Below are 27,159 nucleotides of genomic sequence, written 5' to 3'. Positions count from 1 at the left end.
GGATGGTGGCAGATGACGTCGTGGAAGACATCCGGACAACAAAAGGAAAATTACGGAATGAATCGACCAGAACCAACCATCGAGCATTCCAGAAGGGACCAGCAAAATCGATGTGTAAGCAGTGCCAAGGGGAAATGGCTTTTGGCCATGCAAAGAATTTCCGCGGTGGTGCTGATTGTTATTCGGCACACACCATGCAAGAAGAGCACATATTCGTAATCGCGGCATCGATTCCGAACCAAGTACAGTGCTGACGAGCAAGTTGTTACGTTCGCACTATACCCCAATGTCCTTGGTGGAGAAGCCGTAAGACAGAGGACTGTAACGAACGTGGGACCACGACCCTAGACTGATTATCAGAACGCAACAGCAAAACACCATGTCGTACAAAAAGTCTCTCCTTGTGAGCAAAAAATCGACGAACCAACGGATCCCCGATCCGTGACTTTGACAAGGGCCATTGAATAGCAACGAAACGCAGAACGGTAGCAAGGACAGGGTCGGCAGCTGTGGCTGTAGCTACATGACGAAAATCAATCGGAAACGATTCGACCACGTCATCGGTTTCCGAATCAATGAACATGCAAGCAAGTTCGGAGGAATCGAATGCTCTATCCTCAGCAACAGGCAAACGGGACAACGCATCAGCATTTCCGTGCTTAGCAGTGGACCGATACAAGATATCGTAGCGGTACTGCGAGAGGAAAATAGACCAGCGAATGAATTTCTGCGCTGTACGTGGAGGTACAGGCTTGGTCGGATGAAAAAGCGATGTCAAAGGTTTGTGGTCTGTGATAATGGTAAAAGGACGACCATACAAGAAATCATGAAACTTTGTAACACCAAATACGAGAGCCAATGCTTCTTTCTCGATCTGTGAATAATGTCTTTGCACAGACGAGAGCAATTTGGACGCAAAGGCAATAGGGCGATCGTGCGTACCATCTTTGTGCGCAAGCACAGCACCGATCCCGAAATCCGATGCATCCACCATCAACAAAAGGGGCTTCCAGGGATCGAATGGCGTAAGGCAAGTATTGGAAAGCAATGCTGATTTCAACTGGCGAAAGGCGCGTTCGCATTCCGTCGTCCAGACGAACGGAACACCCTTACGGCGTAAGCGATGAAGCGGAGCTGAAATGGAAGAGGCATGTGGCACATGTGTGATTAAATGATGATGGTGTCCTCTTGGGTAAAATATTCCGGAGGTAAAATAGAACCCCCTTTCGTATCTCCGGGCGGAGACTACTCAAGGGGACATCATTATCAGGAGAAAGAAAACTGGCGTTCTACGGATCGGAGCGTGGAATGTCAGATCCCTTGATCGGGCAGGTAGGTTAGAAAATTTAAAAAGGGAAATGGATAGGTTAAAGTTAGATATAGTGGGAATTAGTGAAGTTCGGTGGTGATTACAGGGTTATAAATACAAAATCAAATAGGGGTAATGCAGGAGTAGGTTTAATAATGAATAAAAAAATAGGAGTGCGGGTTAGCTACTACAAACAGCATAGTGAACGCATTATTGTGGCCAAGATAGACATGAAGCCCATGCCTACTACAGTAGTACAAGTTTATATGCCAACTAGCTCTGCAGATGATGAAGAAATTGATGAAATGTATGACGAGATAAAAGAAATTATTCAGGTAGTGAAGGGAGACGAAAATTTAATAGTCATGGGTGACTGGAATTCGTCAGTAGGAAAAGGGAGAGAAGGAAACATAGTAGGTGAATATGGATTGGGGGGAAGAAATGAAAGAGGAAGCCGCCTTGTAGAATTTTGCACAGAGCATAACTTAATCATAGCTAACACTTGGTTCAAGAATCATAAAAGAAGGTTGTATACCTGGAAGAATCCTGGAGATACTAAAAGGTATCAGATAGATTGTATAATGGTAAGACAGAGATTTAGGAACCAGGTTTTAAATTGTAAGACATTTCCAGGGGCAGATGTGGATTCTGACCACAATCTATTGGTTATGAACTGCAGATTGAAACTGAAGAAACTGAAAAAAGGTGGGAATTTAAGGAGATGGGACCTGGATAAACTGAAAGAACCAGAGGTTGTAGAGAGTTTCAGGAAGAGCATAAGGGAACAATTGACAGGAATGGAGGAAAGAAATACAGTAGAAGAAGAATGGGTAGCTCTGAGGGATGAAGTAGTGAAGGCAGCAGAGGATCAAGTAGGTAAAAAGACGAGGGCTAATAGAAATACTTGGGTAACAGAAGAAATATTGAATTTAATTGATGAAAGGAGAAAATATAAAAATGCAGTAAATGAAGCAGGCAAAAAGGGAATACAAACGTCTCAAAAATGAGATCGACAGGAAGTGCAAAATGGCTAAGCAGGGATGGCTAGAGGACAAATGTAAGTATGTAGAGGCTTGTCTCACTAGGGGTAAGATAGATACTGCCTACAGGAAAATTAAAGAGACCTTTGGAGAGAAGAGAACCACTTGTATGAATATCAAGAGCTCAGATGGCAACCCAGTTCTAAGCAAAGAAGGGAAGGCAGAAAGGTGGAAGGAGTATATAGAGGGTTTATACAAGGGCGATGTACTTGAGGACAATATTATGGAAATGGAAGAGGATGTAGATGAAGATGAAATGGGAGATAAGATACTGCGTGGAGAGTTTGACAGAGCACTGAAAGACCTGAGTCGAAACAAGGCCCCGGGAGTAGACAACATTCCATTAGAACTACTGATGGCCTTGGGAGAACCAGTCATGACAAAACTCTACCATCTGGTGAGCAAGATGTATGAGACAGGCGAAATACCCACAGACTTCAAGAAGAATATAATAATTCCAATCCCAAAGAAATCAGGTATTGACAGATGTGAGAATTACTGAACTATCAGTTTAATAAGTCACAGCTGCAAAATACTAACGCGAATTCTTTACAGACGAATGGAAAAACTGGTAGAAGCCGACCTAGGGGAAGATCAGTTTGGATTCCGTAGAAATGTTGGAACACGTGAGGCAATACTAACCTTACGACTTATCTTAGAAGAAAGATTAAGAAAAGGCAAACCTACGTTTCTAGCATTTGTAGACTTAGAGAAAGCTTTTGACAACGTTAACTGGAATACTCTCTTTCAAATTCTGAAGGTGGCAGGGGTAAAATACAGGGAGCGAAAGGCTATTTACAATTTATACAGAAACCAGATGGCAGTTACAAGAGTCGAGGGACATGTAAGGGAAGCAGTGGTTGGGAAGGGAGTGAGACAGGGTTGTAGCCTCTCCCCGATGCTATTCAATCTGTATATTGAGCAAGCAGTAAAGGAAACAAAAGAAAAATTCGGAGTAGGTGTTAAAATTCATGGAGAAGAAGTAAAAACTTTGAGGTTCGCCGATGACATTGTAATTCTGTCAGAGACAGCAAAGGACTTGGAAGAGCAGTTGAACGGAATGGACAGTGTCTTGAAAGGAGGATATAAGATGAACATCAACAAAAGCAAAACGAGGATAATGGAATGTAGTCAAATTAAATCGGGTGATGCTGAGGGGATTAGATTAGGAAATGAGACACTTAAAGTAGTAAAGGAGTTTTGCTATTTAGGGAGTAAAATAACTGATGATGGTCGAAGTAGAGAGGATATAAAATTTAGACTGGCAATGGCAAGGAAATCGTTTCTGAAGAAGAGAAATTTGTTAACATCAAGTATAGATTTAAGTGTCAGGAAGTCGTTTCTGAAAGTATTTGTATGGAGTGTAGCCATGTATGGAAGTGAAACATGGACAATAACCAGTTTGGACAAGATGAGAATAGAAGCTTTCGAAATGTGGTGCTACAGAAGAATGCTGAAGATAAGGTGGGTAGATCACGTAACTAATGAGTAGGTATTGAATAGGATTGGGGAGAAGAGAAGTTTGTGGCACAACTTGACTAGAAGAAGGGATCGGTTGGTAGGACATGTCGTGAGGCATCAAGGGATCACAAATTTAGCATTGGAGGGCAGCGTGGAGGGTAAAAATCGTAGAGGGAGACCAAGAGATAAATACACTAAACAGATTCAGAAGGATGTAGGTTGCAATAGGTACTGGGAAATGAAGAAGCTTGCACAGGATAGAGTAGCATGGAGAGCTGCATCAAACCAGTCTCAGGACTGAAGACCACAACAACAACATGTGGCACATATTTATGATAGTAATTGATTTTTCCCAGCACACTCTGTAGCTGCTTCAAATTCTGCAGCGAAGGCAAGTCTTGTATGGCACGGAGGTGCTCTGGACTGGGATGTATGCCTTGGGCATTGAGGACATGTCCCAGATAGGGTAAGTCACGAGCAAGAAACACACATTTGTCCGTCCGCAAGCGAAGACCATTATGTCGCAAGACCTGAAATAATGTTCTGAGATTGGCTAAATGTTCTTCTTTCGTCTTTCCGGAGATCACAATATCGTCCAGATAGTTTGCTGCAGTAGGTACCGACGCACAAACAGTTTGTAGATATTGCTGAAACAATGCATGGGCGGATGCACACCCGAATGGCAGTCGTTTAAATCGGTACAAACTAAGATGCATGTTAACCACCAAAACGCGCTGGGATTCTTCGTCCACCGGTATTTGCAAGTACGCATCTGCTAGGTCCAACTTCAAAAAATATTTACCCGGGCACAGTTTGTCAAAAAGATCTTCTGGGCGGGGTAAAGGAAAAGTGGCAGTCACTAGTTGGGGATTCACCGTTGCCTTGAAATCCACACAAAGTCTCAATTTTCCGGAAGGTTTTTGCAAAATTACTAAGGGTGATGCCCAGAGAGAAGCCTGCACACGTTTAATCACACCTTGTGATTCCAAATCGTGTAATGTTTTTGCGACTTTATCACGCAATGCGTGGGGAACATTGCGCGCTCTGAAAAATTTCGGTTGCGTGTTTACTTTCAGTTCCAAATGTGCTTTATAGTTCTTAGCGCAACCAAGGCCCGGTGCAAAAATGTCTGCAAATTCTTCACATAGAGGAGAAACACTGTCTGAAGGCACAGTCTGATTCACTGATAGGACCTGATTTACTATAGACAAGTTACACAACTGTAATGAATTGAAACCAAACAAGTTCACTGCAGAAGAAGAACGAAGGACGTACAATGACACAAGTTTTGTTTGTCCTTTGTATGTTGCAAGAAGGCTGCACTGTCCGAACACAGGGATCGCTTGTCCTGAATAACTACATAACTTAACATTTGTGGCATGCAACGGAGGTGTGCCCAGCTGTTTGTATGTGTCGTGATTGATCAGTGAAACTGCAGCTCCGGTATCGAGCTGGAATGGTATCACTTTGCCGTTAATGTCCAAGTCTACAAAAAGTTTATTGTCCTGTTGACAACAAGAGCGACTGTCTCGTGCAACGTGAACTGGCACTGGTACAGAATCACTTGCGACTTGACGGGATTTCCGGCGATGTCGACGCACACTATTTGTAGGACGAACACATTCACTGTTAGAGAGAGTGGCACTGGGCGGAGTGGAATGAACTACATGAATTTCCATGGGCGAAGGTTCACTAGCCTGAGTATTCTTGGTTCGATTCCGATTCCGGCGCTAAGCAAAGGGCCTGGAATGGTTGTGAGTGTCCGATCTGAGCTTTTTTCTGGCAAACACTTTGAACATGTCCTTTTTTATTACAGAAAAAGCAAATAGCCTGGCGGGACGGGCAATTCTCACGCGAATGTCTAGTAGCACACCACGGGCATGATTTCACTGCATTTGCATGCCGGCGCGGGACACATGGCTGAGAGCCAGGCAGCTTTGGCACGGCCGGGCGCGAGGACTGTTTACTGTTCCATGCAGCTCGCCCGGAGGGCCGGTTAACGTGATACACGGGTGGCGAAGTTTCAAATGATTCCTGAGCAACGTCAAGTGTGTCCTGCCGATCCAATATGTCCATCACTTGTTGAAGGGAGGGATTGACTAGTTTCAAAATCTGTTCCCTTATACGAACATCAGAAACGTTCTGTGCAATTACATCACGTACCATAGTATCTGAATAAGGGAGTCCACATTCACACTCAAAAGCACAATCCCTAGTAAGGCCTTGCAAGGTTGCAACCCACTCCCGATTAGTCTGACCTGCCGTACGTTTTGTACGAAAGAAGGTATACCTTTTTGCAACTACATTGACTGATTCTTTGAAATATGCATCTAATGCAGACAACATTTCGTCGTAGGACAGAGTTGCTACGTCGCGTCGGGGATATAATTTGACTATCACATGGTACGTGGTCACTCCGACGCAAGAAAGGAGAAAAGGCTGCCGCTCATTACCTTGAATTCTGTAGGCGGCGAGATGGAATCCAAATTGGCGTGACCACTCCGTCCAGCTTTCCAGTGCAGCATCAAAAGGACGAAAAGGTGGTGCAACTGCGTGTTGTGGCTGCGGTAGCGGTGGAGCGGCGGCTGCCGCATCTTTTTGCATTGCACGTTGACCCTGGACGAGCTGTCCAAGGGCATCCAGTAAGGCCTGCGTCTGCTGATTCTGTAAGCGATAAAATTCGGACAGTACATCTGGAGATTGTGGCGAAGCCATTACACAAGTAAATCAGGGCAGTATAGTTACGAACGCGAAGTGGCCTCGTCACCACTTGTTGTGGTTAGGCAAGACAGCCAATCCACTAGGAGGAAGCCGAAAGGCACGCGTTTAAGCTCACACAGGCTGGCGTGAGGTCTGGAACAGGACACGGAAATGAGAATAGCCAAAAATGTACGTAGCTGCTGGAATACTTAACTTTAATCCATAATTGGTGAACATCGCTCTTGACGGTACATGTTTTACAGCATCAATAGTGACTGGTAATGGCGCCTTGCTAGGTCGTAGCAAATGACGTAGCTGAAGGCTATGCTAACTATCGTCTCGGCAAATGAGAGCGTAATTTGTCAGCGAACCATCGCTAACAAAGTCGGCTGTACAACTGGGGCGAGTGCTAGGAAGTCTCTCTAGACCTGCCGTGTGACGGCGCTCGGTCTGCAATCACTGATAGTGGCGACACGCGGGTCCGACGTATACTAACGGACCGTGGCCGATTTAAATGCTACCACCTAGCAAGTGTAGTGTCTGGCGGTGACACCACAACAGTATCCATCTGAATAGAGATTCAGCACCCTGTTAGTGTGCCTTTAGCCTGTCATTCTTAAGAGAAGGAAGTTGGCATGGCCTAGGTGTGTGTTTTCTCCAAGGTTCACCCCCTACCTATGACTGTGTCGAGACACCCTGTGATGATAGGGGCTGCCTGGCCATGTACATGCAGTTTGAGTTTGGACAGCAATGCATGTCTGGTGTGGCCGCTGTCACAGTACTGCAACACTGGTCCATGCTGCTATGGAAACAGTGTATCTCAGACCTTTTGCGTAGCATTGCTGGAAGATGTCAAGCCAAAGAAACCTGGAAATGAGCCATTCACAGGATTTAATACTGTGTGAGTTAGTCTTGCAACAACAGTGTCTCTATGGCTTGAAGAATCCTAAGTAAAAGGACATTTTATTCCAAGATAATGTTTGGGAAGAAAATGGTAAACAACTGAAGCTGTCGGGAAATTAAATACACTGTATATTTTTTCCAATAAATTGCAGTTTATTTCATTGCAGTTCAGGAAATTCAGAATGATTTATACTAGCAAAAAATTTGACTGAGTTTAAAAAAAAAAGATGGAAATAAACTCACTCACTCTATTTTCACATTACTCTTTTATTTGTGATGATAAAAACTGAAACAGAGAAGTACTTTACAAAATGAGCAATCTAAGTAAAACAAGATTGTCACATAGTGTGTCCCAGAAGGAATGGTCAGTTTTCAGGTATATGACAGGAACAATCATTGGAAGCAAAAAAGCTCAGTAAACATGGACTCTAAAATGCATAGCTCAAGAGCTATGAACACTACTTCATCTATGGTGGTGTGAAATGAATCTCTTCTACTGCAAGCTTTTTGATTTCGATATTTTGAGAAGTGATAATACAGACAAAATCAAGAAAAAAATGCTCAGTAAATATCGGCTCTAAAATATATACGTACTTGTTCAGTAAAAGAGACATGTTTCAAAGTAGAGAAGATGAACAAATGCTCGTTTTCTTAAGGTATACATTTTAGGGATGTCTTTTCTTCTTGTTTTGGTCCATCCTACCTCCTCTCAAAATATGAAATGCAAAGAATTCTGAAGTGAAGAGTTTTGTTTCACAGTAGCGGTGATGAAGTGTGCATAGCCCTTGAGGTATGCATTTTAGAGTTCATGTTTACTAGACTTTTTTGCTTGGAATAGCCATTGTCATGTCCATATTTGCCATTCCTCATGGAACACCCTGTATTTTAGTATGTTACTTATCATTTGGTTTTATTACAGCTACTAATAGCTCATACATAAATGTTTGTATTGCCAGGGAATAGAACCTTCATTTGTGAAATAAACAGTAAATTGATGTCTAATAATGAAACCTTACAGTTGTCAGAAACTACCACTGGGTGGCTGTACAAGCATTTTAGTAGGCATCTCTCAACAGACTGTGCAAGCAACATGGTCTAAAAACTAGCTTGTTACATTCACACCAATTTATTTGCAAGATATTCTAAAAACATGGGCAAGATGTGCAAAATAGTTTTCTGAGACTCTTCTTGTCTGACACGATCTGTAATTGAAAATTCTTTTGTAAATTCTGCTGTTGCTTTCTGAATGCAGTTTCATTATGTGCTTAGCAAAATGGAGTGCTGTGTCACCTATAATGGTGTATTGTGTCAAAATATAAAAAACTGGAAGGTCATTCGGAGGAGGATAAAATGATGTTCAGCTAAGTAAGCTGCCTATTTCTGATTTTTGTAAGATTCCACTGTCTCCTTTTCCATATGATTCATTGTTCACAAAAAAGCTAATAGTTTGCATTGACAATAGCCAAGAGAATAGTAGAAAAATACTCATGGTGATCGTGATAAATGGTGCCAGAATTAGGTGGGCAAATCATCCTTCTATACTTGTCATTTACAGCACTGTCACAGTTGGGAGATTGCTGTTTGTTCAAAGATTCCTATGCTTGCAAAAATTTCTCTGTTGAACAAACTGACAAATAAAATCAGAGAAAGTCTGTCGACAAGTGGTAACAGTACTTCTTTCACAGTTCTATTAGAGAATCCTGCAGAGATTCTGATGGAAAATGCTGCTGATGTTTAAGAAATTCCTGCTGCCAAGAACCTGAACAAATGTAGTTAAGTCAGTGAACTTTTATTTTTAAGAAACTTGTATTTGCATGGTATTTCAGACAAAATGTGCAAAAAGATGGAGAAACATTTGAGATTCATATCAATGAAATAAACAGGAAAGAAGCCTTGGAACAGGCTCAAATGCCTCTGTAAAGCCAAAGATATGTGTCCTGCATGATCACTTAGCTTTCCTGAAACACAGTAAGTAAATTTGTTGATGTTAAGCATGCTGTTTTCACCTGTCAATAGTTTTTGCTTCTTTGCCAGCCCAAATAATAAATTTCACCTGTTATTGAAACATGTAACAAGTTACAACAAGATATGTTTTGTTCAGATCTGTTTCGAATATTTCTCTGTCTCAGTCAGAAGTAAAGATTGACTGTACGGTTTCAGACCTGGTGATTGATTTCTGAGGCAATACAGATGTTGAATCTCTTAATCTGGAAAAGTCTGAGTTGAAAGGGAATAAAGCTCCAGTAGAAGGACACACAACTTCCATGCAGATGAATCAAGATCCTCATCCCATGTAAAAGGAAGACGACAAGTTCTGAGGATAAAACATAGCAGATTGAAAGGGAAAAAGCATTTGAAGAAAGCAAAATAAAATACCTAGAGGCAACTGGGAAGGAAGATGACATGGTTTTAATCCTATACATATGGATGTAACTGTGAGGACATGTTACCCCACTATTTCAGCAGAGTTGAAAAAAAAAAAAAAAAAGGAATATGCAGTTTGGTGATGGACATGCAGCTGGAAAATGAGAAGTCTCAGACTGAAGATATTAGGAATGTTATATGTTTATTTTTAATAAAAAATAATTTTTTACTAACTTACTAAATGTTGTAAGCAGCTAGCATTTTTAATAAGTATTGCTTGATTATATTCTTTGTTTCTTCATTGCTGTGAACTTACCAATTTTAGGGGAGGTAGCAAGGACTTTTGTCCCAGAAATTTAGTATTATGCCAAAGTCAACATCCAGATAATATGCAAGTGTGTCAATAAATACTTGTCTTCCAAACATGTCACTGTCTTCACTTCAAAGGAGAAATATGAGAACATGTAAGAGGAAATGTTTCAATTATTGTTTGAAAACATTTACTCTTAATAAGAAATGAGGAATTACATGAATTCCCATGCTATGTAAAGTCAGTATGATCAGGTATACCATTACAGCTGTGAGAATAAGAAAAATTTTGTTTTAAATAATTTTAACCAAAAATTTGTGGAATTGAGAAAAAAGTTAGTGTCATTGCGAATTTTTCAATGTCACTGATGGGTTGCACCAACTGGTTGTATGATTTTATTTGTATACCACTTTCTATAAGATGCAAAACACGTGCAAACTATCTGATGTTTTTTTCTAAAATAGAGTCTGAATTGTGTGTCGTCATTCAGAAAGCAATTGTTTAATTAAAATGCTGTAACACCCATCACTGTCACATGCAGCAAAAATACTGTTAGTCTTCTTCTTATTCTTCTTCTTCTTCTTCTTCTTCCGTTTGAGGAGCCACAATAACATAACCATGTCATTGTCTTGTTGTTGTTGTGAAGTATCAATGTAGTTTAAAGTAAAATACTATCTGGCCTGCTCCTCCTCACTATGCTGTCACTGATTGATTGCTGCTTGGGACACACATTGGGAAACACATATAGCAGTGGCCAGAGGGGATTGTGGGGGCATATACCTGAGTAGATAACGGCTGCACTTTGCACCATGCACCTTTACTGGAGTGGCCTGAGTGCATGTTGGATTTCATATTGTGCTTATGGGAACCGATGACCATCACAGTGGTGGTGATGGCAGACACTATGGACTGAGCCTTCCACTGGCTTTCAGTTTCCTGTGTGAATTTGAAAGCTGGAGCTATTTTAAGTACCTCACTGCAAGAAGGGTCTGAATGCTGTAAGGCCTGTGTGCACATTTCCTTACTGGGTGAATATTTCTGAGCAAATAATAAAGTCAACATATGATTTGTAACATGTCTCTTCTGAGCATATAAATAACACAATGGAGACTAGGCCCTGATGGTCACTGACCCAGTCCTTATGGAATTCTGACTCCCATTTACAATGCCAGTAAAATTCCAACATAGCATACTCCACTGTGGATTGACACCCATAATGATCCGACAACATTTTACAAAGTCCAATCAAGGTGAAACTATCAAGATTTGTTGCAGGGGACAATTTATGGAGCAATACCAACACACCATATGAAGACCATGAAAGAAAAAAAAAAAAAAACACATGAAGACCACAAAAACAAAAATGATTATAAGAAAGGAAACTCCAGTTTGAAATATCAACTATATTACTGAAAAGATAGACTGCTACACAGTAAAAAGATGACCTGCTGAGCTGCAGACAGGCACAATGAATAGACTGTTACATATTATAGCTTTCAGCCAAAGCATTCTTCAGCAAAGGAAACACACACACACACACATTCACACAAGCAAGCATAGTTGGAGCTGCCAGTGATAGCGGTCATGTGTGCGTGAGGTGTGCTTGCTTGTGTGTGTGTGTGTGTGTGTGTGTGTGTGTGTGTGTGTCTTCCTAATATTGTTAATTATAAGGAAGGATAGGAACACAGCAGTCAGTAGCAATCCCATTGGTTTTTATTATTCTTGAATATCCAGATTTCAGCTATAAACAGCCATCTTCAATGTATTTGAATGAGTTACAATCCAACAAACTTGCAGCAGTACATGTCACTACATATGTTACTGGTGTGGCATGCACCATTAATGTCATATGGCGACATATACTACTACAAGTTTGTTGGATTATAACCCATTCAGATGCACTGAAGATGGTTACTTATAGCTGAAGTGTTCATATGCAAGAATAATGAAAAACCAATGGAATTGTGACTGACTGCTGTCTTCCTGTCCTTCCTTATAATAGTCTACAGTTGATGTGTACAACAGTTCCTTGTGGAATCAAAATTGGGTAGGAAAAATGACTGTGTGGTGATTGAGAATTGCAATGATGATTTTAGTGACAACACCAGTCTTCAAAGTATTTACATGATAAGTTCCATGATACATGTTTACTTTTTGCTTTTGTAGTAGCTAGTTGTTCCTTGGTATTAAATAATAAATGTTTTAGGCTATCTGAAATACATTACTTTATCAGCACTACCATCCTAGTATAGTGTAGATATATAACATATGTAACCCCAGTGTGATCAGAATACACAATATGATCAAAAGCAACCACACTGTTTCGACTGCCTGACATGTGAAACAACTGCATCAGCCATATCATGCTGAATGTCTCTTAGGTTTCCATTGTCATATCCCCATGAGGGACACACCACCTATGACTGAACTGCCTATAGGTACAGTAGTCAGCAGATAATCATTTAAACCTTCACCATACTGCCAGCAAAGACCTATTTTATGGTTTGTGCAGTTTGTGTTGGTACAGGTAACAGTGGATGAGATTAAGTATAGCTATGTTGTCACAGCACTGAACGAGGGCATGGCTGCAGAGGTGTCAGCCTTTCTGGCTGTGCTGCCAAGCCCTGATTGGTACACAATGATCAACTAATCATGTGCCCATCATAATACAAGAAATAATTGTCTACAGAGGAGTTAGGAGATCGCATGACTTCACAGTTGCTTTGTCACATTTGGATGGTCGCAGGAAACGCCACCAATGACAATATACTATGGGATGTTGTGTCTATGACCTGAAGTGCAGAAAATATTAAAAGTGTGCACCAGTGATTTAGACTCACTCACTCAGACTGTGGACCGCATTTCAGAGATGTATCCTACCACAGGCAGCTGTAGGCCTATGGATGGGCAACATCCTGTAGTGGCCCTCACATCTACACAAGCAGAAATCACCAAGCTTATGGCACAAGTTCCCACCTTACAAACATTATGTCCTTGACAAAATGCAGAACACCCAACAACTACAAAAATCTGTTGGTGCCATAAGAAGTTTGGTTCGAAATCATGAAAATGTAACCCTCCCATGTGAGATGTGAAATGCAACAGGGAGTCAGTTTGATGATGGCGACTGGTTCTTCTAATGGAAGCTTTTGCTTATTTATCATAGAGCGATACATGAAGCAGCAGTTCTTGGTAGACACAGAAGCAGAGGTGTTGGTATATCCAGCTGCTTGTCTGCCTTGCCACAACCATGACAGCTGCTGCCTTTTTGCCACCAACAGATCTTTGATTCAAACATACAGTTTTGTGGCATTGTTTCTCAATATAGGCCTATTATGTAAGTTCAAGTGGCATTTCATAGTGGCATATGTGGGACACCACATTCTCAGTGCGAAATTAATGTTGCAAACGAGTGTATCACTGAAATATGCACTAACTTTAAGAATGTCGATATTGTAGACATAAACAGATTGGAGCGAAGGTTCCATACAGTCCATGGACTTCATTAAAATACGCCAGGAAAGAAATTACTAGCCGAAAAAATATGTACTCGCATTTCGAAGAAGAGTGAAGAAAAAAGAATAAGTGACAAACAAACGGAAATTAAGAAGTGTTTTATACGAGTTACAAGCTGTGCCATCGGCCAAACGCGAATTACCAAGTGGTTCAAACCGATTAGGCAAAAAACAATCAATCAAGTCGTCAGCCAAACGAAAATTACGAAATGGTTTAAACCGAAGGGGACAGATGTGGATGAAGCAAAACTTAGGCCTATACAAGCTCCAGAAGTTAACTCACCTGCTGATTGCCACCAACGAACAGAAGCCACACACAAGAAACACACAGAAAATTTTTTAGGCAGCAGTGGAAATAGGAGCAGTCATCACACCAGAAGAAGGCAGCCACCCTTGAGAAGTCAGGATTTTTGCTGGGGCAAAACAGTGAACAACAGCACGTAACAGGGAAACAGGGAAATGTTTGCAAGCAGAGGAATCCACAACAAGGTATGAAATCTTCTAGCAGTGTAAGAGAAAATGCATCAACAGAGTGTAAAGTCACAGGTCAGTTGGATTGTTCAAATCAGCTAAGAATTATGAGTCTGAACATTCAGTGTCTTAAAAACAAGTACCTTGAACTTGAGGTAGCAGCAAACAGTGACCATATTGATTGTTTATGTGTTATGGAACATTGGTGCAGGGACAGTGAACTAAACAGCATAAACTTAAGCCAATATAAACTTGCCAGTCAGTACTGTAGGCAAAATGCCAAAGGTGGTGGTGTATGCATTTATCTAAATCCCAAGCTTAAATTTAAGTTAAGATACGAGGCTAAACCATTAATCATAGAAAAGGATTTTGAAGCAGTAACCATTCAGTTATATAGTTTAAAGAAGAAAATAATTGTTGCAGCAATATACAGGTCACCATCTGGAGATACTGAAGTCTTTCTTAAGAATTTGGAAGAAATGCTCAACATTTTCTCAAATGAGAACTCTACCATAATTCTTTGTGGTGACTTTAATATTAATCTATTGGTCCAAAGTCCAGTAAAAAACAAGTTTTTAGACATACTAAAAAGCTTCAACATGTTCCCCCACATATCAGCTCCCACTAGAATAACAGATTCCAGTGAAAGCCTAATAGATAACATCTTCTCAAATGTGCACACACGTGAAGTTGCAGTTACAAATGTGAATATAGGATTATCAGATCATAATGCACTAACCTTTAATCTCACTGCAACTCCCAAGGAGGAGGAAAATAAAAAGGAGTACAAACGATTTTTCTCTACTGAAAATTGTAATCAGTTCAAAAATAATTTAAAAAATGCAGTTTGGTCAGAGGTCCTGGCTCAAACAAACACAAATGATGCTTACAATATATTTGCTTCCACTTTTATGACATACTTTGAAATGTGTTTCCCAAAAAAGCTTTTTAGTTATAGATCATCTGGATCCAAAGGGACTTGGATTACACCCGGAATTAAAAAGTCAAGTGAAACCATGAAATTACTAAGTTTAAAGTTAAAAACATGTCATGATCAGCAGTTTGTTGAGTATGTGAGGACATACAAAAAGACTTACCGCAAAGTATTAGCAAAAGCAAAATTATTAAGTAATGATAGATTAATAAGGCAAGCTAGTAACAAGTCCAGAATGATGTGGAAAATGGTAAAAAAAGAAACTGGGGGTCAAACTAAAGAACAGGAAATCAATCTTAAAAATAATGAAAATATTCCCATAGAAAAAGATGCCATGGCAAACTATGTAAACAATTATTTTGTAAATATTCCCCTTACTTTAAGTAGTAAATTTATGCAACAACCAACAGTGACAACTCCAATGGTAAATACCAGCATGATGGCAATGCCAACAAATGAGCATGAAGTTCTAAAAGTCATTAAATGCTTGAAATCCAAAATGTCCTCTGGTTTGGATGATGTACCTGTATCAATAATTAAGAAAATTGCTCCATGTGTTGTCAAACCTATAGTGCACATAGCAAACTTGTCCCTTAGTGAAGGGATATTTCCGGACAAACTTAAAATCTCCAAAGTGATACCTCTATACAAAAATGGTGACAGACATAAAATAGAAAATTACCGACCTATATCTCTCCTTCCAGCCTTCTCCAAAATAATTGAGGAATTAATGAAAATCAGGGTTACAAAATATCTAGAAAAATATAAACTAATAAATAACAGTCAACATGGCTTTCGAGCAGGGCACAGTACAGAAACAGCCATATTGGACTACACAACAGAAATAGTAAGAAATTTGGAGTCAAATAAACAGGTTGTTGGAATTAATCTAGATTTATCCAAAGCATTTGATACTGTGAACCATGTAATATTACTAGAGAAACTTGAAGCAATAGGCATCAGGGGTACTGTTAAAAAATGGTTTGAATCTTATCTGCAAAACAGGTCACAAGTTGTTGAGCTGAGGTCATCCAACAATCTTCACAATTTTAAACTCGTATCTGAACCAAAACAAATTGAAATAGGTGTTCCACAGGGCAGCATTCTGGGCCCATTGTTATTTCTAATTTATATAAATGATATACGGGCACCAGACAGCTCAGCCAAAATTCTACTATTTGCAGATGACACGAGTATCATAATTAGTGATATAAAAGAATCATTGTGTACTACAGCAGAGAAAACGCTCTCATACATCCAGTCATGGTTTTATTCAAATAAGCTGACATTAAATACAAAGAAAACAAACTTTATTCAGTATGGAAGCAAGTGTCAAAGGGAAAATATGTGCCTTATGCTGGATAGCAAACAAATAGAAAAAGTGTGCACTACAAAGTTTCTGGGAATGCGAATTGACCAAGATTTAAACTGGAATGAACACAGTGTGTATCTTACCCAGAAACTTAGCTCAGCATGTTTTGCCTTAAGAATAATATCCAAGGTATGCAGCAAAGAATGTATTAGAGCAGTGTATTTCAGTTATTTCCAATCAGTTGCAAGCTATGGCATAAGTTTTTGGGGAAAAACCAGGTCAAGACTAAATGACATTTTTATTATGCAAAAAAGAGCCATTCGTATCATGACACACAGCCCACCACAAACTCACTGTAGACCCTTATTCAGACAACTAAAGATACTTACAATACCATCAATATATATTTTCAAATGCCTGGAAACGATAAGTAAAAATAACTGCGATCTCCAAACCAACTCAAGCTACCATGATCACAATACAAGGCATTGTAAAGACTTCCACATTCCCTATGTAGCAAAAACTAGAAGTCAGAAACATGTTAGCCACTTAGGAATAAAGCTTTTAAATGCACTTCCATCTCAAATTAAAGAATTGAAAGGCAAAAATAATTTCAAGCATGAAGTAAAAAAATACTTGATGGAAAAATGCTTCTACAGTGTAAATGAATACCTGTCTCAGACTGTGAATTGAAACCTGTAGCCTATGATGTTTTCAACTTTGTAATTATGAAATTTAGGAAAAATCTGTTAACTATCCGTAATACATTTTTGTGTATATCCGTAACAAGTTTTGTGTATAAGGCATAGTTCATTATCTAAAAATTTTCATTGTGAGCATGTACTTTTGTTTTTTGGGTAATATGTTGTTGTACACTACTATTGTACTATGTGTATGTAATTTGTTTGCTGTTTGTATATGTTTGTCAATTTATTATGTGTATGTGTTGTTATGTGTTACGTGTAATCAAATGACAAATCCTATATCACATGTGTGATCTACTGGATGCTAAATAAATAAATAAATAAAAAAATAAAGTTTACTGTCATTTTATAGCCTTCTACCAAACCTCTGATATCACAGTCTCCTTGAAACTACTACCAGTTTAACCAGCCATGGAAGATTATGCTGTGTCACTAGTATTACTGTATGTACTACTGCAGATGAACTGTAGTATGTAGAGCTTCTCAAGCAGTTTCCAGAACTTAAGTAACATACACCCATCCTACAGCCTAATACTTGTACAACATACTACATTGCACAATATACTCACTACCCCAGGACCTCTGATCTACAAGTAGCCTCATCAATTGACACCTGAGAAGTTAATAGTAGCGAAGCAAGAATTTTTGTGTATGTTGTCACAAGAAATTTCTTGACCTTTAGGTAGTAGCTGGGTGACATCATTATGTGCCATATCAAATAACAATGGTTGGAGTCGGTGCAGTGACTATTGACAACTCAGTGCGAGGACAGTCCCACATAGGTATTCAGTGCCACAAATTATGGAATTCACACACAACATACGTGGAAAATGCATCTTTTTTACCACTGATTTAGTGTGTGCATATCAACAGATACCCGTCACACCCAAAGATATAGATAAACTGCCATTATTACTCCATTTGGCCTCTTTGAATTTATGAGAATACAGTTTGGACTAAGCAATGTTGCACAAATGTTCCAACATTTCATGGATGAAATAACACATGTCCTTGATTTCTGTTAATTGTTTATTGATGATATTTTGGTGATGTCTGCTTCAGAATCAGAGCACATAGAGAATTTGTGCCAAATCTTCAACTGTTTCCATTCACACTCTCTTCAAAGTGCATATTTGGAGTGATAGAAGTGCTATTCCTTGGATACACCATTGATGACCAAGGAATCTGGCTGGTACAAGAGAAAGTGGAAGCCATATGCAAATACCCACAGCTGGCTACTGTCCAGGAACTGCAACAATTGCTTGGCATTATAAATTTGTACTGTCATTTCATAAATAATGACACATAATTGGCAGGTTCATTAAATGGCATGTTGACTGGTGTTCCAAAACTGAAGGAAGAAGTCTTGTGGACCATCAAGACTGAAGCAGCTTTTGCAAGAGTGAGAACCATCGTTGCTGAAGCTACAATGTTAGTGCACCCAATCACTCAGGCCATCCTTGCTGTGATAGGAGATACACCAGCAACGGTGATAGGCCCTGTACTACAGCAACAAATAGAGCAGTGCTCAAAACCTCTTGCATTTTTCAGGCAAAAGCTTTCACCAGCACAGCAGGGCTGGTCAAGATATGATCACAGGTTTTATGCACTGCATGCTGCCATAAAAGAGTTTTGCCATATGCTCAAGGGGCAGCAGAATACTTTGATTACCAATGGCAAACCAGTGATATTTGCTTCATCAGAAGCCTGAGAAGGCATCATCTTACCAGTTACACCACCTAAGTTACATGAGCCAATTCATGATGCATGTTATCTATGAATGTGTGTAGGTGAGTTGAATATTCCAGTGGATGCTCTCTCTTACGTTGAAATACTCACAAACACAATCAACTACGAAGCTCTTGTACAGCCACAACATCTTTAACCATAACTATGTGCACTACTGGAGCAATGAACCAACCTGGACTTCCAACACATCCCAGTAACATTGGGGAACATAGAGATGTAATGTGATGTCCCAACAGTGAAGACATGACCATTTGTTCCCCTGCAGTTTTAACATCAACCCATGACATCCTTGCATAACTTGGCCTTTTCGGGGGCCCAAAGCGTAATAAATCTTGTGAAGTGCACTTTTGTGTGGCTGAGTATTAACAAGGATTGCAAGCTGTTTGTGCAAAGTGCATTTCTTTGCCAGAGGAATAAAATCACTCGACAGTCAAAGCACAATGTAGCATGTTTGCCGCACCTAATCAATGACTCAAGTACATCCATTTAAACATAATCAGACTGTTACCACCATCTGAAGGTTTCACTTACTGCTTTATGGTGATCAATTACTTTTTGCTTTGGCCAGAAGCCTTCCCTATGAATAACATAAATTCTGAAACAGTGGCAACCACGTTCTTTCAAGGATGGATTGCCCATTTTGGTGTGCCTCTTTGTGTCACCACAGATCCAGGCCATCAGTTTAAGTCATATTTGTTTCAAGCACTCACCACTGTGTTAGGCACAAAATGTATCCACACTACAGCTTACCACCCTGCAGCAAATGGACTTGTGGAATGACTGCACTGACAATTGTAGGCATCATTAAGATACATGACTCTTTTCATAGGGTGAAAACACTACACTTCATGCTACTCAGCTGCCATATGAGGTGTGACAATAAAGTAATGAGACTGATGTGGAAAAAAAAAAATGTTGCTCACCATTTTATTCAAGTTTAGTGTTGTCTCCTTCAAAGTAGTTCCCTTTTGATAGCACACACTTTTTCCTTCGCTTCTGCCATTGATGGTAACATTTGTTGAACTCATCTTCTGTAATATCCTCCAAGACCCTTGTCACAGCTTTTTGGATGTCTTGTGTTGTTTGAAAATGGTGTCCCTTGACCGCCATTTTGACTCTTGGAAATAGAAAAAATTTGCACGGAGTGATATGTGGTGAATAAGGTGGCTGTGGTAGTACTGATTTTTTTTTTTTGAGGTTAAAAATTGCTATACTGACAGAGCAGTACGGGATGGCACATTATCGTGATGCAGAATCCAATTATCAGCAATGTTGGCACGGACACGAAGAACTCTTTTACGAAGTCTTTCTAAAATTTCTTTGTAGTAATATTGATTAACTGTTTGTCCAGGAGGGATCCACTCTTTATGAACAATTCCCTTGGAATCAAAGAAGCACACAATCATGCATTTCACTTTTTACTTTGACATGTGAGCTTTTTTTGGTCTGGGTGAAACCTTTGAACACCATTGCGAACTTTGGGGTTTTGTCTCTGGATCGTACTGAAAAAACTAAATTTCATCACCAGTGATAACACAGCTCAACAATTCTGGATTTATTTCCGTTTGCTCTAACAGATCGGCTGCCACATTTTTCCATGTTTCTTGCTGTTGTGGTGTGAGATTTTTGGGTACCATTTTTGCACAAATCTTTCTCATACCAAAATTTTCAGTTATTTTTAGACGAACCATTTCTCGATTGATATTCAGTTCTTCTGCAATCAGTTTCACGCATAATCTTTGATCAGATCATACGAGTTCACGCACCCTGGCCAAGTTGACATCCGTCCGTGAGGTTGATGGTCGTCTGCTGCAGTCTTCATCTTCAACATTCGTTCTGCGTTCACTAAACATTTTATGCCAACGAAAAACTTGAGCTCTTGACATAAACTCCTCTCCAAAAGCCTTCTGAAGCTTACTGTAAGTTGCTGTCGTATTTTCATCCTGTTTAATGCAGAAAGAAATTGCATGCCGTTGCACAATATTATGTGGTTCCATTTCCGTGACAAGAGACACAAACACGTGTTAACTTATTAGAGCACAACTCATGACTGAGTAGTTGCATCAGTGTGCTGCTTGGACTAGAAGCAGCTTATAGACCAAGGTCAAAGATATTGTGCCTACAAAAGCCTGCAGCATTTCCACATCTTGCAAAGAAAATCAGCCTCATTACTTTATTGTTGCACCTCGTATATCTGTTAAAGAAGACCTCATAGGTACAGCAGCTGATCTTGTGGACTGTGATCCATATAAACCTGAACTACTTCAGTGGGTCATAATTTCTTTCTGAAAGCTTGTAGAAACAGGAAAGTTGTTTTAATGATTGCAGTAGCTCTGGGAGAATCAGAAGTACTGTGTGTTGTTGTCATGGCGGTGGTTGTTTCTGCACATTAGGCCTTTGTCCAGTATAATGCTGTGATTCTTTACCCTGCTTTTATTCAGTCATATCGATGTCGGTTGTGGTTTGTGAAGTCTGTGATTGTGTAGTTAAGGATGCATGACAATAACAAGCAAATTAATGATTCATTTGGAGTCCTTAGCTGGTAGAAACATGCAGTACATGCTTTAAGAGTGGGTTTTAGAAAATGTATTGGAAACCAAAGTCAATGGTTACAACACAACAGGCACCCTGGACAGAATTCAATGTGCATGTTGTTTTTTATTTATTTATTTATTTATTCATCTGTAGACAACTTGTGTTGTACGGATGTCGTCAACTGTATACATGGAATGAGTATATACATAATAGTACTTCTGGTAGTACATATTTCTATGGTGCAACTTAATCGTTTGTACACAAAACAAGTACACACCAATCTTAGTTACAAATAAATATAAATTTACAAATGTATTCTTGCATGGATTACACAAAACAAATACACACCAATCTTAATTACAGATAAATATAAATTTACAAAGGTACTCTTGCATGAATTGAGGTGAACACATGTCATTTACATTATTCTTTGACAGTATAGTAACATTTATCTGCTAAATAACTTTCTGCAGCTTTCCTAAAGGCATGTATTCCAGTTTCAGCTTTGATATCCTCTGGAAGTCTATTATACATTTTTATTCCATTAAATAATAAACTATTTTGGGCTTTTGTTTTGTTTTTTCGTATGAGATGCAAATGGTGGCAGGATCTAGTCCAGTGTTGGTGTATAGATCTGTTTTGTGTGTACTGGTCAATGTGTTTCTTTATATATATCACAGTCTGAAAGATGTATTCACATGGTACTGTCAAGATTCCCATGGTTTTGAATAAATCAGTACAGTGAGCTCTCTTGCTGCTTTTTGTTATTATTCATACAGCCCTCTTTTGCAGTTTGAAAATTGCTTGTATGTTCTGCACATTTGTACCCCAGAAGGTTATGCCATAACTAATTATTGAATGCACATATGCAAAGTATGTAGTCTTAGCACATGAACTATTACATACCGACATAATTATCCGGAGTGCATAGCAAGCAGTAGCAATTTTCTTTTCTAGTGCTGCAATATGGTCAGTCCAGTTAAGCTGTGAGTCAACATGCATTCCTAGGAATTTTGTGTTTGTGACACAATCTATAAGTTCATCTTTAACTTTTAGGCCTATGCTATTATGTTTTTTATTTATGTGGAAATTAATACTGTTTGTTTTTTTAATATTGAGGGTTAATTTGTTGGTTACTACCCACTTGCATACATGATCGAGAGTTTCTTCAGCTTTGTCTCTCAATTTGTCTGGTGACTCATCACTGATAAGGATGCTGCTATCATCTGCAAATAGTATTGCTTCCCCATATTTGACACTCTGGGGAAAATCATTGATAAATATTAGGAAGAGTATTGGCCCTAACACACTTCCCTGAGGGACTCCTATGTTAATATGTTCTGGTTTGGAAATGTGTTCTGTCAATCTGCTGAACTTCGTGTGTGAGATCTCTACACACTGTACCCTATTTTCCAAGTACGATTGAAACCAATTATTTACTGTTCCCCTTATTCCTAGTGCCTCCATTTTGTTTAGTAGTATTTTGTGGTCTACCGTGTCAAATGCTTTGCTAAGGTCAAGGAATATGCCTGTTACATGTTCACCTTCATCAAGTGCTTCTAAGACAAAATTTGTGAAGTGAGCTACTGCTGAACCTGTGCTTCTTCCTGGCCTGAAATCAAACTGTTCTTTACACAGCAGGTTGCACTTGTTTAGGAAATCCATTAGTCTCTTTTTCATTATATTTTCTATTACCTTGGAAAAGGACGAGAGTAATGAGATGGGCCTATAGTTTTCTATATTTTCTGGATCGCCTTTCTTAAATAGAGGCAGGACTTTTGCACATTTTAAGTTTTCTGGGAAGCAGCCTGCAGTGAAAGATTCATTTATGATGTGTGCCAAAGGATGTTGTACGCTGTCAATGCAGTCCTTCAGTAAGCACACTGGCACTTCATCTAAACCTGCTGATGTTTCATTCTTTAGATTCTTCACAACCATCCTTACTTCTTCTGTAGAAGTCAGTAACAGTAACATTGAGTTATCCATATAGTTCAATTTTTGTTCAGGCTGTTTTTACAGTATTTACTAGTGTATTTGGGTTATGTATAATAGCACCATTATGTTTAATTTGAATGTTTACTGTTTTTAATTTATTACTGTTTGTTTCCTGTTTGGTAACAGTCCAGGCTGCTTTAATTTCATTTTCTGCCTTTTCTATAATACTGTCACTGTGGGCTTTTTTTGCATCTCGTAATACTCTTCTGTATATTCTTTTGTATGTGTGGTAGTAGTTTAGGAAACCAGGATCACTATGGTAGTTTTTTAACCTGTTCAGTTGTTTGAGTGTTGCAGAGGATTTCCTTATCCCTTTGGTCACCCAGGTATTTCTTTTGTGTGAGTGTACTGCAGTTTGCACCTTTGGGAATGCTTCATCAAATCTGAGTTTAAATAGTGACATGAATTTAGAAAATTTCTTATTTACACTAGTTTCAGCATACACTTCTTCCCAAGTTATACTGTTTATTTGCTTGGAAAATTCTGATCTGTTTGGTTTGGAGAAAACCCTTCTGTATGTGTATGTTTTAGTTGTATTGTCTATATTTATGTTTAATTTTAGGATTTGACAGGAGTGATGAGAAAGGTCAAGTTTATCTACAATAATTTCACATTTTTCTTTATCTATGTCTGTGATGATGTGATCAGTTGTTGATGATGAGTTTTTGACTATCCTCGTGGCTCTGTTAACTAATGGTGATAACTTATAACAGCGCAATATATTCAAGAATAAGTTACAGAATCTATCTGGGTTTTGTGTGTTTATCTTTAAGTCTCCACAAATGAGAACCTTCCCTTTAGGATTCGAAGCCATGTCTAGAATCTGGATTAGTTTTGCAGTGAAAGTATCTATATCACCACTGGGTGAACGGTAAATACATATTATAGTTAACCTTTGTGCCTCATCTGTCTTTCTTATCTCTATGGCTGATATTTCTATGTGTTTTTCCTCACTTACAGAATTAATATCATTTCTAATTTTATAGGCAATTCCTTGCTTAACATATATACATGATCCACCACCTCTAATGGTGGTTCTACTATAATGACATGCTAGTATATATGACTTTAAATTAATTAATGTTATTTCAGTTCCTCTACACCAATGTTCAGTAATGCATGTGACTGAACTGTTTAAAGTTTGTAGTTCCACTTCTAGTTGCTGCACTTTGTTTCTGACAGATTGTATATTTTGATGAAAGACTGAGAAACGAGCACAGCTTACCTTGCCTGTATCTTTCGTTTGCATTTTGTTGATAGTGACTGATGCTTTGCGCCGGTTTGTCCCAGTTTTTTTCTCCTCTTGGTGCTGAACCATAAAAAATCCTCCTTTGGAGTGATGTACTTTCTTGTCCTCTGGCTCCTTCTGATGGGGTGTGGTTTAGCTGGTGGCTTCTCCATTGGTACTGTCATTTCTCGTGTTACTGCTGTTGTTGGCTTTGCTGTTGTCTGTCCCACTGTTGCTGTGTCTCCTGTTCTTATTGTTGGTGGTGGTGGTGAAGGTTCTGCTGATGTCAGTTCTACTGCTGATGAGATGACTGCCTTTGTTGATTTTTCTTGTACTGTGGAATGTTCTATTACTGATAGTGGTATAACAGTTGTTTTTGTGTTGAAGGTGTTTTGAAGTAGTTTTAATTCCTTCATTATCATGTTCGCCAGATATTCTTTCCCAATACTGTTTAAGTGTAGTCCATGTTGTGTATGGAATCTATGACCTATATTATTTATATTAACACATTTAACATTTTTAAAACGTCTACAGATTTTGGCAAACTGATAGTTGGCTTTTTGTATTTCTGTATTTACACATGATTGGTTATCCAGATCGTGCCGATGTGGTGTGTTCACGATTATCACGTTTGTATGCGTGAGGTTCTTCAGACACTGTTTAAGATAACGTGTAGCATTTGCAGTTTCAATTTTATATACATCGTTTGAACCTCCGATGAGTATTACAAAGGTAACAATTTTATTGATTGTAAGGAAACTGGAGACAGCTGGTGTACTAAACAGTGACAGTTGTTAGCATAGACCATCACTGAATGTAGAAGTTATTGACAATGTTTGAAGAGCTTGGAGAACTCTCCAAGGAAAAATAAGATGCATTGATTGAGCCAGGAGACAGGCGTTTCACATGGCATATGTCAGAGAACTGTGAAGAAATCGGCACTGTGACCATACAGAGTGCACAAGATGCAATCATTGCTACAAACAAATCATGACGAAAGAATGCATTACTGTAGTGGTTTCAGGGCTTTCTTATTCAATGTATAGACATAATCTCCATAACTTAGTTTACAGATGAGGTACAGTTCCATCTACCAGGTTACAGCAACACACAAAGCTGAGCTTGTGTAAACCCTCATGTCATTCACAGAACACCACTGCTTGATGAAAGGGTTGGATTGTGGTGCATGTTGCCAGCTTTGAGGATTTTTTGCCTCATTTTCTGTGATATAACCATAGACACTACAGTTTATATGGGAATCTTCAGTACATTTGTGGAGCAGCTGGATGATACTGAACTTACAGAAGGTTTTTTCTTACAAGATGGAGCAATGTATCACATATCCAATGCTTCCATCGTGCAATTTGTAACCAGTTTCTTTGATGACTGAATAATCTCAAAAAATTTGTTATGCCTGATCACCTGACTAACCCCCCAGATTTGTTCTTGTGAGGGTAACTTAAAAGCCAAATGTGCAATAACAAAGCACAGACAACTGCAGAACTCTGTGAGGCTGTTACACACGAAATAAGTGACATTGGCAAGGATACACTTCACAGAATGTTGTGGAATATGGTGAAACAAGTACAGTTGTGCATTGATGCTGGTGGAGGACACTTTCAACATCTGCTGTGAGGACTTTGTATGTGTATATATATTTTCCCAATTGTGCATTATCATCTTCTGAAATTTCATATGTAACCCATTATTTCTCCAAATGTTATGACTCATTAAAATAGTTAAGGTTTATATGGCTTGCACTGTATATGGCCAAACACTATGACTAACACGCAAATTCCTCAAGAATACACCTGATGACTATGTTGGTGTGTTGAACTTTGTCTCCCAGCTGTGGACACAAATCCAGCAACTCTGCCCTGTTGCATCGTGGGGCCAACTCATTTATTGTCTTTTCATTATCAAAGACCTAGCAATTTATGAGCAAGTCTTTATTCAGCAGGAAACATTACACAAACCATTCCAATCTCAGTATGATTGACTGCGCACAATCCTCAACAAAGATAAAAAGACACTCAAGGTCGACATTGTGGGTATTCCCACAACAGTCTCCATAGTTCACCTGTAGCATGTAGCCCACATTTTGCAACTCACCCACTGCCACAGGTAAAGCAGATACCACACCCATTTGGAATACTGCAGCATCAGCTACCAGCAACCAGCTCATTAAAAACCAGCCACAACCATCAACCAACGATAAACACACAGATTTAGCAGCAGATGTTACTCCACAACAATGCTCAAGGAATGGCAGTTCACAAAGTACTGTAGCAGGCTCCATGAAGCAAGTGATCACACGAGCATGACACCACATTTGATTCAATATCAAATATTGTTGACACTAGGAGGGAAGTGATGTAGTGATCGGGCATTGCAGTGATGATTGTAGTGACAGCACACAGTGTTTGAAGCATTTGTGTTTGATTATACATTCATATATCTCAAAACACAGATGATGTGACTTACTGAACGAAAGTGCTGGCAGGTAGATAGACACACAAACAAACACAAACATACACACAAAATTCAAGCTTTCGCAACAAACTGTTACCTCATCAGGAAACAGGGAAGGAGATGGAAAGACGAAAGGATGTGGGTTTTACGGGAGAGG

At 39.2% G+C, this 27,159-nt stretch overlaps 1 protein-coding gene across 1 annotated transcript in view; it reads left to right on the top strand.

Moving 5' to 3' along the window:
• Positions 1-18,734, top strand: part of LOC126204266 (uncharacterized) — a 33,696-nt gene extending 14,962 nt beyond the window's left edge. Inside the window, exon 2 of the mRNA XM_049938655.1 lies at positions 18,340-18,734. Coding sequence (XP_049794612.1) covers positions 18,340-18,734 — 395 coding nt within the window. The remainder of the gene's footprint in view (positions 1-18,339) is intronic.
• Positions 18,735-27,159: the final 8,425 nt, after the last annotated feature.

Source organism: Schistocerca nitens, chromosome 9 (assembly GCF_023898315.1).
Source record: "Schistocerca nitens isolate TAMUIC-IGC-003100 chromosome 9, iqSchNite1.1, whole genome shotgun sequence".
NCBI classification, from domain to species: Eukaryota; Metazoa; Arthropoda; class Insecta; order Orthoptera; family Acrididae; genus Schistocerca; species Schistocerca nitens.
The sequence above is the reverse complement of the archived record's forward strand: the minus strand, read 5'-3'. Positions and strand labels throughout refer to the sequence as shown.